This window comes from Odontesthes bonariensis, chromosome 15 (assembly GCF_027942865.1).
Source record: "Odontesthes bonariensis isolate fOdoBon6 chromosome 15, fOdoBon6.hap1, whole genome shotgun sequence".
NCBI lineage: Eukaryota > Metazoa > Chordata > Actinopteri > Atheriniformes > Atherinopsidae > Odontesthes > Odontesthes bonariensis.
This window is the reverse complement of record NC_134520.1, coordinates 27,859,158-27,876,249: the sequence shown is the minus strand read 5'-3', so window position 1 is coordinate 27,876,249 and position 17,092 is coordinate 27,859,158. Positions and strand designations below refer to the sequence as shown.

General features: G+C 40.0%; 2 protein-coding genes across 3 annotated transcripts in view; both read left to right on the top strand.

The window, feature by feature from the left end:
- Nucleotides 1–60: 60 nt before the first annotated feature.
- Nucleotides 61–8,040, top strand: pgm1 (phosphoglucomutase 1). Its single transcript, XM_075485809.1, has 11 exons — nucleotides 61–380; nucleotides 2,197–2,359; nucleotides 2,514–2,657; nucleotides 2,928–3,053; nucleotides 3,443–3,633; nucleotides 4,286–4,440; nucleotides 4,557–4,672; nucleotides 4,768–4,903; nucleotides 5,303–5,486; nucleotides 5,830–5,964; nucleotides 7,450–8,040. The coding sequence occupies exons 1-11, from the start codon at nucleotides 135–137 to the stop codon at nucleotides 7,537–7,539; spliced, it is 1,686 nt and encodes a 561-aa protein (XP_075341924.1). The 5' UTR covers nucleotides 61–134; the 3' UTR covers nucleotides 7,540–8,040.
- Nucleotides 8,041–13,957: 5,917 nt separating this feature from the next.
- ror1 (receptor tyrosine kinase-like orphan receptor 1) overlaps nucleotides 13,958–17,092 on the top strand; it is a 124,840-nt gene continuing 121,705 nt past the window's right edge. Inside the window, exons 1-2 of one of the 2 annotated variants that reach the window (XM_075485807.1) lie at nucleotides 13,958–14,140; nucleotides 14,231–14,359. In XM_075485807.1, coding sequence (XP_075341922.1) covers nucleotides 14,254–14,359 — 106 coding nt within the window. In that variant the 5' untranslated portion in view covers nucleotides 13,958–14,140; nucleotides 14,231–14,253. Of the gene's footprint in view, nucleotides 14,360–17,092 lie in introns of both variants that reach the window. The other variant, XM_075485806.1, reaches the window with a different exon arrangement.

The following is a 17,092-nucleotide window of genomic DNA, read 5'->3' as shown; positions in this document are numbered from 1 at the left end:
CCTTTAAACGTAGAGGGCGGGTGTGTGAGGAGGGGGGAGTTGTCCGGCGTGTACGTGCACCAGCGCCGCTTCTGCAGTCGCCTCCTTGACGGACCACACTGCGGATCACACGGGCTGCTTTCTGGGGGTTAAAAATGGTGAAAATCACGATAGTGAAGACCAAGCCGTACACGGACCAGAAGCCTGGGACGAGCGGTTTGAGGAAGAGGGTGACGGTGTTTCAGCAGAATCAGCACTATGCAGAAAACTTCATCCAGAGCACCATCTCTGTCATCGACCCTGCCGAGCGCCAGGCGGCCACTCTGGTGGTGGGAGGAGACGGAAGGTTTTTCATGAAAGACGCGATTCAGCTGATCGTTCAAATTGCTGCTGCCAATGGGGTCAGTTGGAGAAGCTAACGTACACCAGTGTTTGACAAGTGGGTGTAGCTAGCTCAGTGCTTTTGTTTAGCATGCTACGTAGCAAGTATACGTCGAGCTAACTGATAAGTTTATTAACTTTAATTATCTATATATCTTGAGCTTGGCACCCTCTGTGCTGCTAATTGAGGTTAGCTACCAGGGCAGAGGTTGAGGAACATTAATAGCTTAATACTAACGATAATAATAGCCCAGCTCTACCAAAAGAGCTCAAACTATCACTGAAATGTCATGTTTATAGACGTTTCTTACGTCATCATTAATGCTAAAAACGATTTGGCTAACTTAATTTCCTTTAGTGTTTTAGGAAGGGTTCCAACCCTTAAGTCCGTTTTTAACAAGCTGGTTCTTGTTGTTGCTGTTAATGCGATAAAATAGTTCCACTGCTGTTAGCTAACTACTTTGACACGTTGTTGCAGTCTCGTCATTCATTGTGGTAGCAGACAGTCTCTTGGAGCCAGGACGACATTCCTGCCCTCACTTGCCATGCTTTCATGTTGGCATGATCAACGTTTTAGTCTGTGTTGGTGGAAAACTACTCTACGAGTCTCGTTGGGTGCCGTGCATGTAGCAAACTGCAGACCGCGGTGATCTTTGGGATAAAAAAGTGCACGAAGGAGTCCTCTTGCTTATCAACCTGATTACCCTTGACATTTAAACACGCTGCAGCGCGGAGCGTTGTTTTATGCTCATTTTTAGCGTTCTCTCAGTCAGTCTTAGGCTTTCTCATACATTGTTCTTCAAATGCGAAACATTTGTTTAATATTGTAAAAGGATGCGTGTAAAAAGCTTAACGCTGTTTCATAATAAGCTGTGGTAAGACCACCGGGGGGCGTGACGTTTGGCCTGTCGCGTTGCTCTGCAAATGTTTGTAGCTTTGGGAGCAGACGCACGGTCACTTGCAGAAATGCATGACTGACATACAATATATTTTCTTTTAATTGGGATTTTCTGTCATTTAAGCGATCGATGCTCTTGGTTAGGTTGTGACACTGCTGACTGCAGACATGAATCAGCGATATTCGTCGCTGTCCAGACTGAATGTGACCTTTTCTCTCATGAGATCGCTCCTCCGCTCAGACGCGGATGGTGCAAAGCAGCATTGCTACATACAGGATTCGTAAATAATGCCAGTAGGTTTAACTTGCTCAAGAAGTCGATTTGGGTTGTTTTTGCAACTTGGGGTAAGGGTTAAGAAATCATGGGTAGGGAGGCTGTATTATTGACTTGGCTGCAAACACAGAGGTCCCATTGTTTACACGAAACGAATGGAGATAGCGGCATGGTTACAAACCTAAAAAGGGCGACGGTTCAATGTTTTTTTTTTTTTTTTGCATAACCTCCATTCCAGAGCTCATAGAGTACATAAAAAAGAAAAAAAGCAGTGTTTTTTTTTTTTAATGTGACGTTAAAACAAACCCATGATTTTTGGTGTATCTGCATTAATATGGCAGTGTAGGCAATCATTGTGTTTGTATGTCAGTCACAACTTGCACTCTGGTTTTTTTGGGATTCTTGAAGTTCATGAAGATTTGAATCAATGAATTGTTTGAGGCCAGGGTTTGTCAAATGATATGATTAATCAAAAACACTGCCTTTATATGCAGGCCCCATATGTTTAGCTAGGTCATGTTCCTATACCTCAAGTCAAACACTCAATGTTTTGTTACCTTTGTGGATTCTCTTTTTTCTTTGGTCAGAGAATGTATGTATGTGTGCATTAATTTGTTCATGTGCAGAAATTAATTTTTTTTTTTAAATCTTTTTTTGGCTGCAGATTAATCACCTGGTAATTGGTCAGAATGGCATTATGTCCACCCCAGCAGTTTCCTGTGTGATTCGCAAGATGAAGGCAGTGGGTGGTATCATCCTCACAGCCAGCCACAACCCAGGAGGCCCCAATGGAGATTTTGGTATTAAGTACAACATTTCCAGTGGAGGTGAGAAGGGTTTGGACTCAAAAGTTCAATCAGCTAAGAAAAAGCGGCGTGGTGTCTTTTCAGAAACACTTGTGTTTTTAGGCTTTTCGTATGTATTTGACCCAGTAGATCTCTCGGTGCACAGTTCCTCACCACTTATCTGCTTTGTCCACAGGACCTGCTCCTGAGGGCATCACAAACAAAATATTTGAGGTCAGCAAAAGCCTGCAGGAGTATCACATCTGCCCAGAGCTCAAAGTGGATCTGTCCAAGATTGGCAAGCAGACCTTTGAAGTGGACACTTTCAAGCCTTTCATAGGTAGAGTAGAATTCTGTCTTCACTGAAAATAAATTATTTTTATAAACAGTTTATTATAGTAATACCAGCAGCATGAAATGTGATTAAAAGATATGCACGTCTTCATGTCAAATTGCTACTTTTAAATATGATCTGGTCATTTGAAAGATTGAATGGATCAAATCTTTTATTATCTGAAGACTACCGAAGTCTGCCAAATGTCTCATTAAGTCCTCATCTTTACACCTACCTTGGTCTGAAATGTGCTTTTTTTTACTGTCTTTGTCTCAGTGGAGATAGTGGACTCAGTTGAAGCCTATGCTGAGATGTTAAGGGGTATCTTTGACTTTCCTGCTCTGAAGGATCTTCTCTCTGGAGCCAATAAAATTAACGTCCGACTGGATGCTATGCATGGAGGTATGAAACTGGCGTTCAGTTGATCATTCTTTGAGTGTTGTTGTGGAGAAAATAGGAGACGAATCACGCGTCGGTCAGCCGTCCATTGGGGAGTTTATTGAACAAACTGTCACAGCAAATATGCATACAGGATGTACAAAATGTGCGCTGTCTTCCTCCTGTGATACCTCTTTATGCTTGTCTTTATCAAAACAACCGTACGTGGCACTCTCTGGAGGCGCCTAATGTTAAACAACTCATTCTAACTATCAACAATATTCATCTGAACCAGTCAGCAAGGCACACGATGTAACTAGGCCAGATGTCATGAGAATGTCATGACATCCTTCTCCCACAGTGTCTGGAATGTAACGGCTTCTCTTTTTTAATGACACTCTCTCCCCCTCTAGTGGTTGGTCCTTATGTCAAGAAGATAGTGTGTGAAGAGCTGGGCTCTGACGCCAACTCAGCTGTCAACTGTGTTCCCAAGGAAGACTTTGGTGGCCACCACCCTGACCCCAACTTGACCTATGCTGCTGACCTGGTCAACACCATGAAAGGTGGACAATATGACTTTGGAGCTGCCTTCGATGGTGATGGTGTAAGTGGTGTAACTTTTTGTTTCAGAGAAATTGTTTTACAACTTTTAAATCTGACAAAATATCTGGGAGAGGTGAGAGCAGAACAGTGAAGTCTGAAGTTGAATCTTTGGCTCACATAAAAATGAATTAAATTCTTATCTAATAAGTTTTTATCTTTTCTTTTCTTTACTGGTCAAGAGTTTCTAATATAAAAATGCTGGGCTCATGGCCCAGAGGGAGGCTGAATAGATCAGTCAGCTGTTTTTTTTTTTTTTGTTTGGTTTTTTTCTCTCTGGCAGTCTCCTTTACGCTTATCTCGTGTGTCATGAATGCAACACAGCAAATATGCAACAGCTCTAGTAATATGATTAAAATAATAAGAAAAACTTTTGTCTATAATTGGTTGATTTTTCATTATTTTACTCACAATAATTTGTGAGAAATTATTTCACAGAGATGTTTGTTTAGGATTTTAAAATCCTATTGGTAGAAAAATTCCAAGTAGGTCAGCATCTTCTACATGTATAGTAGCATTTCCATAACGAACCAGCACTGAACTGTCCTGCTGCCTTTTAAAATACAAACAAACAGTTGTCACAGCTCAGGAGTTGTGGGCTGTTGGTGATCATTCCCCCTGATGTCTCTGTTGCCATGTTTTTCCCGACTGTTCAGGACCGCAACATGGTGCTGGGTAAAAATGGCTTCTTTGTGAATCCCTCCGATTCTGTGGCCGTCATCGCTGCAAACATTAACAGTATCCCATACTTCAAGAAGACTGGTGTCAAAGGTCTGGCACGCAGCATGCCCACCAGCGGAGCTCTGGACAAGTAAAAACCACACAAACACAACTGATATTTCAACATTTTCCTTGCTTGGTTGATTTTAGTCTGTCACCGAGCCATTTTTGCTTCTAAGGTTTAATATAACTTCCAATGTTTTCCAGTGTGGCTAAAGCTCTACAGATGCAACTATACGAGACTCCAACTGGCTGGAAGTTCTTTGGGAATCTGATGGATGCCGGTAAACTCTCACTGTGTGGAGAGGAAAGCTTTGGCACTGGTGAGAGCTAATCTTCAGCTTTGGGTAGCTTGGATTCCAGTAAGACAAAACGGTGTCCTTGTTCATCCCCTCTTGTCTCTCTGCTAATCTTCCAGGCTCGGACCATATCCGTGAGAAGGATGGCTTGTGGGCCGTGCTCGCGTGGTTATCAATCTTAGCCACTAGGAAACAGAGCGTGGAGGAGATCATGAAGGATCACTGGCAGAAGTTTGGCAGGAACTTCTTCACGAGGTCAGGAGTGGTGTCTGTGGAGAGATTTGTGAAATGTTCGTTTGAGTCCCAAAAGAGGAGAATTTCATGTTGCTAGTGGTATGAAATTTAAAAAATCATTGTTGCAATAGTGTATAGAAAACCTGAGAGGATGTGGGAATGTTGGGTTCTCAAACAGTGTTTTGCCATCATTCACTGGCTAGAAAGAGAGTGCAGCGCATGAGACAATTCAGACACTGTATGTTGGTTTAGTCATATATTTTTCTTCTGTTTGTAGCTGAGGGAAGATTCTCTTTACTCCTGTCACTTCAACTGAAAGTTAAAGCAGTTACCTTTATAACTTAAATTCCCACACCTGTCTAATGCCAGGTAGAAAGCAGTTTATATTCTTGTGTCAAACTCGTCCAATTTCAATTCCAGGTACGACTATGAGGAGGTTGACTCAGATGCTGCCAACAAGATGATCAAGGGTCTGGAGACACAAATGTTCGACCCATCTTTTGTAGGAAAGAAGTTTTCATCGGGTGATAAAACTTATGAGGTGGCAATTTCTGACAATTTTGCCTACACGGACCCTGTGGATGGCAGTGTGTCCAAAAACCAGGTAAGGAGCTTGCAAGATGGTGTCCTCTGTCTTCCCACCATCATCATCATCATCATCATCATCACAGCCCATTACTTAGACAATATCCCGCAAAAGTATTTAGCTCACACTCATATTTGAAAGGAATTTAATCTTAATTTTTTTTAGTGTGATCTCACCTTATTTTGAATATTATTTTTCATTACAAAATTCAGAAATTGGCCAAATACCTGTTTAAATCATCCCTAGCTGTCTTTGTGTAACAATATAATTAATGGCACCTCATTGATTTTACTTCCACTTACTGTATATTTCCATTTTTCTTAACAGCCTTTGTATTCTTGTTTCTCTTTCACTCTCTCAGGGGCTACGTATCATCTTCACTGATGGTTCTAGGATAATTTTCCGTCTCAGCGGTACAGGCAGTGCAGGAGCAACCATCAGGCTCTACATAGACAGCTATGAGAAAGATCCTCAGAAGATTTATCAGGATCCACAGGTCAGGGCAATGACGAGTTATCCCAGCTGGCTAGATCCAGTGAGAAACAGACAGTGAAGGCATCAGACCAATATAAACAGTCTGCTTTTCTTGTGAATGTTTTTGTATGTGATTGTTTAAAAATGGGGGGGGAGGCTATAAATCAATGTAGTTTCTCACCTCATCATCCCCACAGGTTACAACAATCGAGGGTTTACTTCAGAGTCACGAAACTGGACTCATCTGCACTATTCAGGAATTGCTTTGGGTGGAGCTGTCCAAAAGAAAAGTTGTAGAGATTTTATTCAGCTTTGGAGATGATGATGGAGAGATTTGGCCAAGTCATGAGTTGTGACAGCTTATCAGGCCTGTATGAAGAGAGGGAGACTTAACACTGGAGGGGAAATTGAGTGTGTATTCCAGCCTGACACTTCATAAAGTAGTTTTGACTGGTGTGGACAGGGAGTTGATGTTGGACAAAAAAAAAAAAAAAAAGAGGGGAGGGGTGTTGACTAAAAGTTTAACCAGACTGGTCTTTCCACCATGAATAAAGTGATGAGCAGAAACGTATTGCTTTACAATCCACCTCTGACAGAATACTGTCTAGTGTTTTAATAGCTCAGTGGACTGACTAGAGGGAAGATTTAATTCACACAAAATATGGACATTGTAATATATATATGTTCTTTTGGTATAAAATCTCCTTAAAATGATGTTATTAATCAAGTATTAGTACTCTGGTTGTACCATAATAGTTGGACTGTAGTATTTAACCCTTATTTGGTGACTTTTAAAGGGAAATACATGCGCTACTTCCTCCATAAGGCTACATATTTTTGTGCATTAGCTGGTCGTGGAATCTAGAGGGATATGAGACCACAGTCACAAAACAACTGTAGTGGTCGTTAGTATTCTGATCAAAGCTATCGTGCTATATAAAAAATGAAAAAAGAAAGCCAAGTGATATAGTGTCCTGAAACCTTTCTGACAATGATACCATTTGCTTTTACTTTGAGATGATGATCAAATTTAATGTCAGTCTAAGTCACTTGACATGTTAAGCTTTTTTCATATCTCTTTACTTAAATTAAAGACTTAAAGCAGGGAGAATCTGCTTATCTGACAATAAGGCAATTGCTCTAGTGTAAATTCAGTTAAATAATATTAACAAACCAGTAGTCTCTGTTTCATAAATGTGAGGTGAGGGTAAGATGAGTAATATGTTGGTTACAGTCTACAAAATCGCCACGAGATGGCACCAAATCTCAGCTACTTAGGGGTTCCATCCTAAAACATGGCAACACTCTGTTCTTTCAGTCTTTAAGCTAAGCTCATTTAACTTTTTAATACTTTAAGATATTTTTCTACTCTTAAGACTGTACATTAAATATCTTGGCACCTCTTCTAATAACAGATGGTAAATAGGGGCTATAAAAAGCCTCATGTTTTTCAGATTTTGTATAAATGGCGCTGATTCTTTTTCTCTTGTGATTTTTCTCTATCCAGGTGATGCTGGCTCCTCTGGTAGACATTTCCCTCAAGGTCTCTCAGCTCCAAGAGAAGACTGGCCGCACTGGCCCAACTGTGATCACATGATTCCTCTGCCACACTGCCTCCACTCACGAGCAACAGGATACCTCCACTCTCTTTAGGATGAAGCTGCCCCTGAATGCTGTCCTGTCTCTGCTCATTGGCCCCTCCTTAGAATAGAGTTGGATGAAAAAGGGAAACTCAAAATGCAGAATGAAAGTACATGAGGAGCACTTGATTTTGCTAAAATGTATTCACTGCCATCTTTTAGCACTAGTGTTTAAAAAAACGAGTTTAAAAAAAAAAAAAGACACAATCAGACTTGAGTGTGTTTCATGTATTTTAAGTAAACCTGTTACAGCTACATATCATTTAATGCAGAAACTGCTAAACTGAGCATTAACCTGCTATTTTGGGCAACTTCACCCTTTTGCCTCCACTTTCCCCCACAATGACCTGGTGCCTTTACCTTCTGTTTTCTTCCAAACTACCACATTAGCCTCTCAACCACAGCTACAGTCTTGAGAACCAACTCACTCATCATGAATAAAAGAGCCTTACATTAAAGGACTGTTGGTCCGTTTTATTTATTTAAATTTTCTGGTTGCACTATAATTGCTTTTCAGTTTCTTGTCACACAGAAGTATGTATAGATATTATATATTTATTTCCCTAAAAGAAACCAGCTGGTGTTTGAACCAGCAGTAATTGCTTAAATAGACCAGGATTAAAGAAATTGTACATTTTCTACAGAAACTGGAAACAAGATGATGTTCGGTCGGGTCTATGATAGCTTTTGTACATGCGGTAAATTACTCTAGATAAACGCAGTGATCTTGTTGGGCCATGAGTGAGCCAAGCCTTCAGGAGAACAGCCAAGCACTTTGAAAAAGTCAGTGCCTGTCCAAAGACATTCCTGAGGTAAACGAAGAAGTATATACTGATTAATTCTCTTCCTCCCTAAATCTTGTGTAATGCAATAGTCTCTGTAAATCTGATGAATTATTTAAGTTATAAAGTGTTTGGAGGTCAGGGATCACACAAGCTCTATCTACAGACATTCAGATGAGCGGATGTTGAACTCCGATGTTTGGAGGTGAATTGGGCAAAATGTAATTTGTTGTGAGGTTGGAAACTCGGGAGTATCGCAGCACAGGGAAAGCTCAGTGTTTTTTCTGAGCACATCATGGAAAATTGGCCTCAATTGCTGTTGCCACATACAGAAATTTCTGCCACATATGTCAGTGTCATTTACTTTAGTCAACACAACTAAATGTACCTGTTTGCACAGAAACACATGGCAAATAGTCCTGTGTTTCTGAGCTTAAACTAACTGGTAAATCATGTGGATTTTCTTGCAGATAAAGAACTTGATGTATGATGACTGCATGTTACAGCAAACTATTACAGCAAATTTACATTTCCTGTAATTTTACTTGCACAGGCTTTGAGACATATTTCACAAGGCATTGTTGAGCCTTACTAGCTAGATCTGATTCAAAATGAAATATTTTATCTTTGCTTAAATTGCGATTTCAGATAAGGCTTTTAAGGCAGATTGGTTGTCTTCAAAGGTAAAGTACCGGTATTTGCGCTCTATAACTGCCCTAAACAGTTCCTCTTTATTCCTCGAGGAGCTTGAACAGGGAGGGAACTTTTTCATGCTGCATTGTTCAGACCCTGTCAAGCTGACATAATGCAATGCATAACATTTGGCTCCTAATAGCTCACAGGCTGTATTTGGATTGGCTGTCATTACATCAGGTAATCACAGAGAGGCTTACATTAAACTGGCTTGGTCCTTGGCTATTAGATGTCCAAATGGCTTTCTCTAGTGCTGGCATGGAGCCGTGTGTTTTTAAAACGGCCTCTTCAGGACTCTACTGTTAAAAGAGGGCAATACAGGGGACAAAGACGTCATTCTCAAAGTCCTCAAATAAGGTCTGAGGGAAATAATGAGGTTATACTCCATTAATGTTGTCTGTATGAGACTTTTCCTCCGCTCAATCCCCAGTGATAAACTATGAGAATTGGTTGACCTTGATGAAACCGTTCTATCTTTACCCGTCTCTTACAAAAAAAATGTCACTACTGCTTTGATTACATAGTTCATAGTTTTTGTATCCTCGACAGCCATTGGGGAGAGCACGAAGCCGCCCCGCGACTTAAATAGATAGAGATAATGGATGGATGAAAGCCTTTCATTTTAGTTCTCGGTGTTCAATAAGTGAACATTTTATTATGATATTTTACACATTCAGTTTAACTGAATTCACTTTTTTGTCTGTATGCGCAACTCAGGGGTGCCAATGACTCTGATTTGTATGTCCTCTAGCAAAATTTAGTTTTATGTCACATTTGTCTGTAATTCATGTCCACTTAAAATAAAACCATTTACCTCTGCAAGTGAGGACACATCTCAACACTGTCATGTTTTTACCTAAAAAAGGTATTTTTTTTGCTTGACCATACTGCTGTCTATCTAGCTGTAAGTAGGGAACTTAAACTTGCCTTGCTAAAGCGTGACATCATCTATTGCTCATCCACCAGCAGGGAACAAGCTTTGACAGGTTGTGCAGGGTTAGCAAAGTCTCAGACAATCTCCAAAAAGGCTGACATTAATAGATGTAGAGGCACCACATGAATCATCACCACTTTTACACACTCAGTTTTCCAGGTCTGGAGCCAGGGTGTACAGATGATGTGTGAGGCTATAAAAACTGTTCAGTTACAGCGCATGATGAGTTGGAACATTTCTTTTCTGACCACTGGGTTGAACCAAGCAGGGTGGAATAGAGGCTGGATCCTGTCCAGTTTTCTTCTTATGTCTCTAAATCAAGAAAAAAACAAATACTCCAGGAGACACCACACTTATATGGTCCGTTGTCCTGTGGAGTGTTTGATGGAGAGACTACTGGATCTTTGTCTAGAATTAAAGACGAGAGTGGATATTGAGGCTTTACACTTTATCACAAATGCTCAAATTTGACTGTTTACATTGTCATCAGGCATATTTTTCTTCTTATTACATGATTTAACTCAAGCTGCTGCTTGAGTTATATATATATATATATATATATATATAAGTAAAGGAAAATGTATGCATAGTCAAACTTTTGTATGTACTGAGTTGCATGCTGTTATTGCTCTGCTGACTAAAATTCTACATAATTTAAGGCCCCATGGACAAGACCAGGCAATTTCCTTTTTTTTTTCTCCTTAGTTTTTGAGATGTTCTTAAATAAATTGCAGGGAATTGGATAATTTCACAATGCTGTTCCCTAGTTGTTCCCACAAGACATGGGTGTTGTCTACTTGTAGTGAAGATTTTCTTTCTTTTAATGCAAGAAGATTGGCCTTAAAAATGTCCCTACAACCCAGCCTTATATAGCACTCACAGCAATATGTTTCAGACCAAGTTACACTCACACTACACGGTTTTTACAGAGATGTGTGCTGGAAAGGAGAGGCTGTATTGAGACCTGTATTTTCTGTCAGCTATTATAGGATGCCTTAACCATGGCAGATACTGTTGGCTAAAATATTTAGCCTATATTAAAATTTTTAAAAGTCAGGGGAAACAAAATATAAGAATAATAGCTGATATTTTGGAATACTTTTTGTCCTTGTCATCTTTTCATTCCTTTATTGACTGAGACATCATTGCTAACTTAGTAACAAAGACCCTCCCTGTCCTTGTAGTGTGGTTACAGCATAAATCCTCAGGGATCTACTTTTCAAAGAGACCTTTTTAACCCTAATCCACTCTAACATTAAAGTTAGATGACTTTCACCATGCATGGTAGCAATTTTAATAATCTCATCCTACTTTTGACAGAATGAAGTTGATGCACATCAAGGGGCAGAAACAAGGCAGTGTCAGAAATGATCTCACAACTTGATCAGCCCACTGGTTAAGCCATCTGCTGCTGAATCCCCTCATTCTCTTTTGGGGCTCCTTATTACAAAGGAAACCATTGAAATTTCATATTGGGTTAAATTGTTCTGGGTGTGTTTGCTGAAAATCTAAATGGGGGAAACTAAGCTTACATATGATTACCATCATCTCACACATTTCTTCAGACTGCAATCAGTCATAGCCAATTCCTTTCCAGCTCGACAGGTTTTTTTGTTTGGATTCGCTTACTATGTTATATAACTGGACCAAAAAAAAAAGCTTTGTAGTGTTAAATTAAATGTGGTGTGAAATCATGTACATGGACATTTTTGATATGCCTCTTTTTTTCTGTTGTCATCTAAAAGCTCAGAACCATCAGAGGTTGAAACTCAAAACAGGCAAAGTTCTTGTGATGATGAATCAAATCTTGTGAAGATTTTCTGACACAGTCTACAGCATGAAATTCATCATAGAAGACCACTACAGCCTTACTCAGCACAACAGGAAACTTGAGTGGTATCATCTCTAGATTCTGGTTAGCAGCATCTCTCCAGGGATTACTAAAAGTGTACAGAAAATAGAGGAAAAGAAGGGAAGGGGACTACATCAGGTTGTAATGATATATGTCCTGGACTACTGGGCTTGGAAAAGAGCAGATATGTCAGTGACAAAGTCCTGCTGCTTATGAACAGCCTATTTCACCTTATTTTTCAATCCTCAGATGAAAAAAAATCTATTCTCGACCATTATTCTTTTACGCTGTTCCTTTATACTCAAACGGTTAAATCAAAACATACCTCAGAGGATGATGTTTCCCTCTAATGAGCAGATGTAGGTCACAATATGGGAGAAGCAGAGATACTAAATTGCTACCATTCTTGTCCTGCCTCCTAAAATGCCGGTATTATTCTTTGAAAGTGTTCTGTGTGTGCAGACACACACGCAGAGACAAAGCATGTGTCAGAATCCAGGAGTGAGTTGGGTAAAATGAAACAAGGTGTGGAGTTACAGAGAAGAAGTGAGGTGGGCTAACAATAATTGTAAACCCCTGGGATAAGTCTGTTATGGGGTATGTGTAACTGCTTAACATGTCTGCAGGCATGATTGTTTAAGGCACAAGAGACCTTTGTCTTTTCTCTACACTTCTTTTTTCCTCCATCCATCTGTCTCTGTCTCTGCAAGAAATGCATGGATGCAAAGTAGATTAGTTTCCGTGAGTTAAACATTTGGATGTGGTTTTAATATGTTGGGTAATTTATCTACATGATATGAAAGGGTACACTAAACTGCACCAGATGGATCATTATCATATGATTCAGATATCTAATTTCAGCTCCATTAACAGCTCACCCATTCAAATGACTCTATTGTGCATTTTATCAAATGAAAATGTGTGTGGCAGGCAGGAAACACTGTATGATAATACCTCGACTTAGAATTTTATATGTGGGTATATACTGTAAATATATATAATATATATGTGGGTTATAGATATTTGTGAATGTACAATTTTCAGTCCTTTCATGAACAGTGTTGTTTTTCTGCAATAAATTGAGCACAGGATAGACATATAGGAACATACAGAAACAAAAATATTAGTGCAGTAAGGAATTTAGAATATAGTTATAGCCATGTTAAATTCACTATTCACATACTCACTGCATTTATCGTTGGTATATCTTTGTGGCTTTTTCTTATTAGTGCATATTTTCCTCCCTGTAAACACTGATTTGTAAATCATGTGTAGCAGAGACACCCTGAACAAAATGGCTGCTCAGTGCTCCTCAGCCTGCAGACGACTGAGATGCTTTCTTTATATTATATGATATATTCTTGTTAATAAATTAGTCATTTAGAAATATTGACCTTGACTTAGTTTCAGGGTCAAGTATATCTTGAATTCCCATCGGATAAATTTATAATCATATTACAAATTTAGGGATTGCAGTCATTCAGCTTGGGACCGCCTGAATAACAAACTGGAAACTGCCGTTTGCCTAAAAAACATAGGGAATTCAGTCTCTGAGTAATTGAAATTGAACTTGTAGTTCATTGCTGCTCACTGGTGGATCTGGACTGCAAACCTTTGTACTTAGTAGGGAATGCACAGGTGGAATTAATGATGGGCTGAGTTCCAATAAGTGTCCCAGCAAGTCATGAGACCAGCCAGTGCAGGACCTCCGCTAAATGGAGTAAAGCTTTGATTAATACGCCCGTGCTTCCCTACAGTGGTGTAGCTACGTGTCTGAACTGAAGTTCCGTTCAACTTTACATTTATTTGAACTGTAGCTAAAAGTTTACAAGACAAAAAACACTCTTTGTCCTGACTTAATCGGCAGTTAACACATTTTATTTGGAAGCCCTATTTATTTGCTGTTCATGAGCTTGTGGCAAAAAAAATGTCCCCAAAATATATTTAAAAACAAAACCGAAAAATATCCGCAAAAACGTGGCCGTCCAAACGGTTCGGTGGAGAAAGTGGAAAGCCTCTGCTTGGCCTCTTGTAGTTCCTTTGGTGAACACACGGTGGCGAGACGCGTCTAATCAGAGCCACATGGCGGCTGCTGCTGTGAACACAAGTCTTCCACTGGAGTTTGTTGGAAGGTCTGCGCTCATTTGGGGAGAGAGACAGAGTCGGGGCAAAGTGATCCGGGCACTAGAGGAGGAAAAGAAGCAGAAACTGGGAGAGACGGAGACGTCTTTCCTCGCACGTTATTTTATCCAGAGAGTCCCCGTGCGCTTTGAAAGAGTGACCGAAGCAGCGCGCACGTTAGTAACGCACTGAATTTTGAGTCGTTAATTTCTTTTGGAAGGGCTTGAAATAAAATATTGTGCGTTTTGGATGTGAAAACCGTACAGGGGTTCAACGCAGATCCGGAGGAATGTATCCAAATCGGGTAGCGGTGAGCCAGCGTCATTGGAGATGTCCAGCCTGCGCTCTCTGGATCACCGTGCTCCTCCAAAGTGTCCTGGATCTGAGCGCGTCTGGTGAGTGTCGAGACCCTTTCCTTCCCTCGGAAATAACCCCCGTACTTCATCTGCCTCTCTGTTGGCTGTGCTCACTTGCGGTTCATCTCCATTCAACTATGTGCCAATCTTGACGAAAAATCACTGTATTTACTTCCAGCATGTTTCTTTTACGCTCAATAGGATGTTTGCATCGACTCTATCGCTCTTTAAACACAGTTTTAAGTCATCATGTTTATATATTTGAAAGACAATTACGTTTTTTTTTCACTCCTGAGATCATCCCATTAACTTCCTCAAACTTGTGTGGCTTCTTTATAAAGCAGAGCTGTTTGCCATCAGTCAGCTTTTCCTCTCATGCAAATGATCTTTGGTTTTTAGATTACCGACCTATTGTCATTCTGAAGTCTCGGCACGGGGAAAGACTTCACTCTATATGCTAGACTTGCGGGGGACTCTTAAGAAGTCAGCTGAATAGTCATTGTGCTCCTACCCCCCCCCCCCCCTTCCAAAATGCAAATAAGTTCAGAGATAAGGATGCATGCAGGGGCATTTAATAGGCAAACAACTTCTGCTTTTCACATTCAGCTCTGCGGCGGTCATTAGTGTCTGTAAAGGTAATAAGATGAGGATGGACATGGCATTTGAAAACGACACAATTAAATGTATCTTTCAAACCCACTGAGGCAATTCCCCCGTTTTGTATTTCGTTCCTTTTGGTTTAGACTACAATTTACTCTGTAGCCTACAATCTTCCACTCCCCCATCTCCACTGTGACTGTGTGGTATGGTGAGGTTGACTAATATAGTTTGATTGATTTCAGTTTGGATTAAATATGAATTGTTTATGAAGCTGCTCATGGAAGGCATTTACGTTTTTTCCCTTCACGTTTGAGTGTATAGTTTGTATCAAATGATCCTCCCAATCCAGATGGGTAGTAATGTGATTATCTGGGTTTATTTAGATTACCTCTGTCCTCCCTAAATGCCTCTGGCCTTAATTTACAATGATGCTATACAGTATATGTTGGATTGAGCTTTCATTTTTTGCTGTGGCTCTACTTTTCCCATCTCTTTTCTCTGTATCTTTTGGCCTCTTTTTTTGCCCTGAGGTAGAGAGGAATGTTAATCCACAATACTTAACAGGACGAGTTAGCTATGACTTCTTAAAATGGAGTTTCATGGAAGAATATGGAGTGGAGGGGAGCTAAGCCCCATGCTTATCGAGCTACTTGCGTATCTTGAAAGTGATTTGTAGAAACGACCACATCTTTTCCATGTTAGCTGTAAAGTTTAGCGGTAAAATCCACTCGGAAAATTTAATTTCATGTGCTAATACTTTCGTGTCATGAAGCAAAACTGATTTGCTTTGCATTCCCTTTCACTGCTAAATACAAACTACTGAATCACAAGCATCACTATCTGTCTCCCTGATATAATCTGCAGCTGATGTGAATAATTTTTTTGGTATTTTTTTTTTCTCTACATCCAAATAGATGTAGCTTCACTGTTAAATTAATTGTTATGGACAAGAAAATGACAGCAATTAAGAAGCTCTTTATTTTCATTATGTCCACAAACTCGACTTTTTCTTGGCCGCATGTGAAGCATTTCCAGGATGATAACACTGGAAGTCTTGTCTCCTCTCAGGATTGCTGTAATGGGAACAGTCAGAGGAACAACAGTGTGGTTCAACGGGAATCAAATGTGAGGAGAGTAGCTCAGCACCCTGTGATCAGTGGCTGTAATGTGTCTGTTCTGTGGAAGCAAATGAGAAGATTCTAAAGAACCTTGTTGTCTATTTTTCTTTGCTTGTCAGTCAAAGCTTCCAGTCAAAGTTCAGAGGTCATTGGTCTGTCACTGTGGTTAAGACTTCAGCATTTCCAGAAACAATCTGGGTTTCTTTTCTTGACCACAGCAAGGGAAAATGTTCCATGAATTAATAATAAAACACATACACCTGTACATATATGGACTTGTGTTTTTTGGGACACTGTATGCCCTCTCAGACCTTATTCTTTTTTGTACACTTAAATCCTTATACAATATTTGATTGAACTAAGTGAGCAGGTCATGGAAACACTTTGGTATGTGTTTGTTGGATTACTGCAAGACCTGAACTTGTGCCCCTTTATGTTCTTCCATAGTTGCCAAAAACAGTGGCGTAAAAATCAACTTTCTAAGGGCAAATCTAAACAAGGAGGGAATTCTGTGGAACAGATCTTGAGATTTTTTTTTTTTTTTTTTTCTTGAAGGTATTGCTTCATTTCACAAATGTCCGCACTTGGTGGTCCTTTTTTTATGCATTTGCTAACAACTGGAAGAGAAAAAAAAATCCCACACAAAGATTTGCATGTGCTTGTGCCTAATACGAATCCAGCCGTGCAACGTTGGTTTATTCCTAATCTGTCAACCTGACAGCCTCTGCAGCATGGAAATCAGATTTCAGCTGAAAGTAAAGGACTCTCAGAGCAGAAGTTGGGCCTTTTTATGTAAACATTAGGTAGGTGCAGTATATTCTCAGAATGGTCACAGTCACGCCTCTATAAGCCACTGCCTTTAGCTAAGTAATAATCTGTGACACATTCATAAAAAATAAAGTAACGACAATGTTTTCCATTGTGCCCTTTCTACATAAACTATGTTAGTGTTCCTGAACGCGATACATTCACCTCTGAACGTAAACGGTCCTCTGCAGGGCAGCAACTAGGAGAAATTTGTTTAGAGTTGCATTTAGCCCTTTAATAACACTCA

Coding starts and splice junctions, on each gene's coding strand:
- pgm1 (XM_075485809.1), top strand. CDS start 135: ATGGTGAAAATCACGATAGTGAAGACCAAGCCGTACACGGACCAGAAG. Junction 3,054..3,442: donor ACTGGATGCTATGCATGGAG/GTATGAAACTGG, acceptor CTCCCCCTCTAG/TGGTTGGTCCTTATGTCAAG. Junction 4,441..4,556: donor ACCAGCGGAGCTCTGGACAA/GTAAAAACCACA, acceptor AATGTTTTCCAG/TGTGGCTAAAGCTCTACAGA.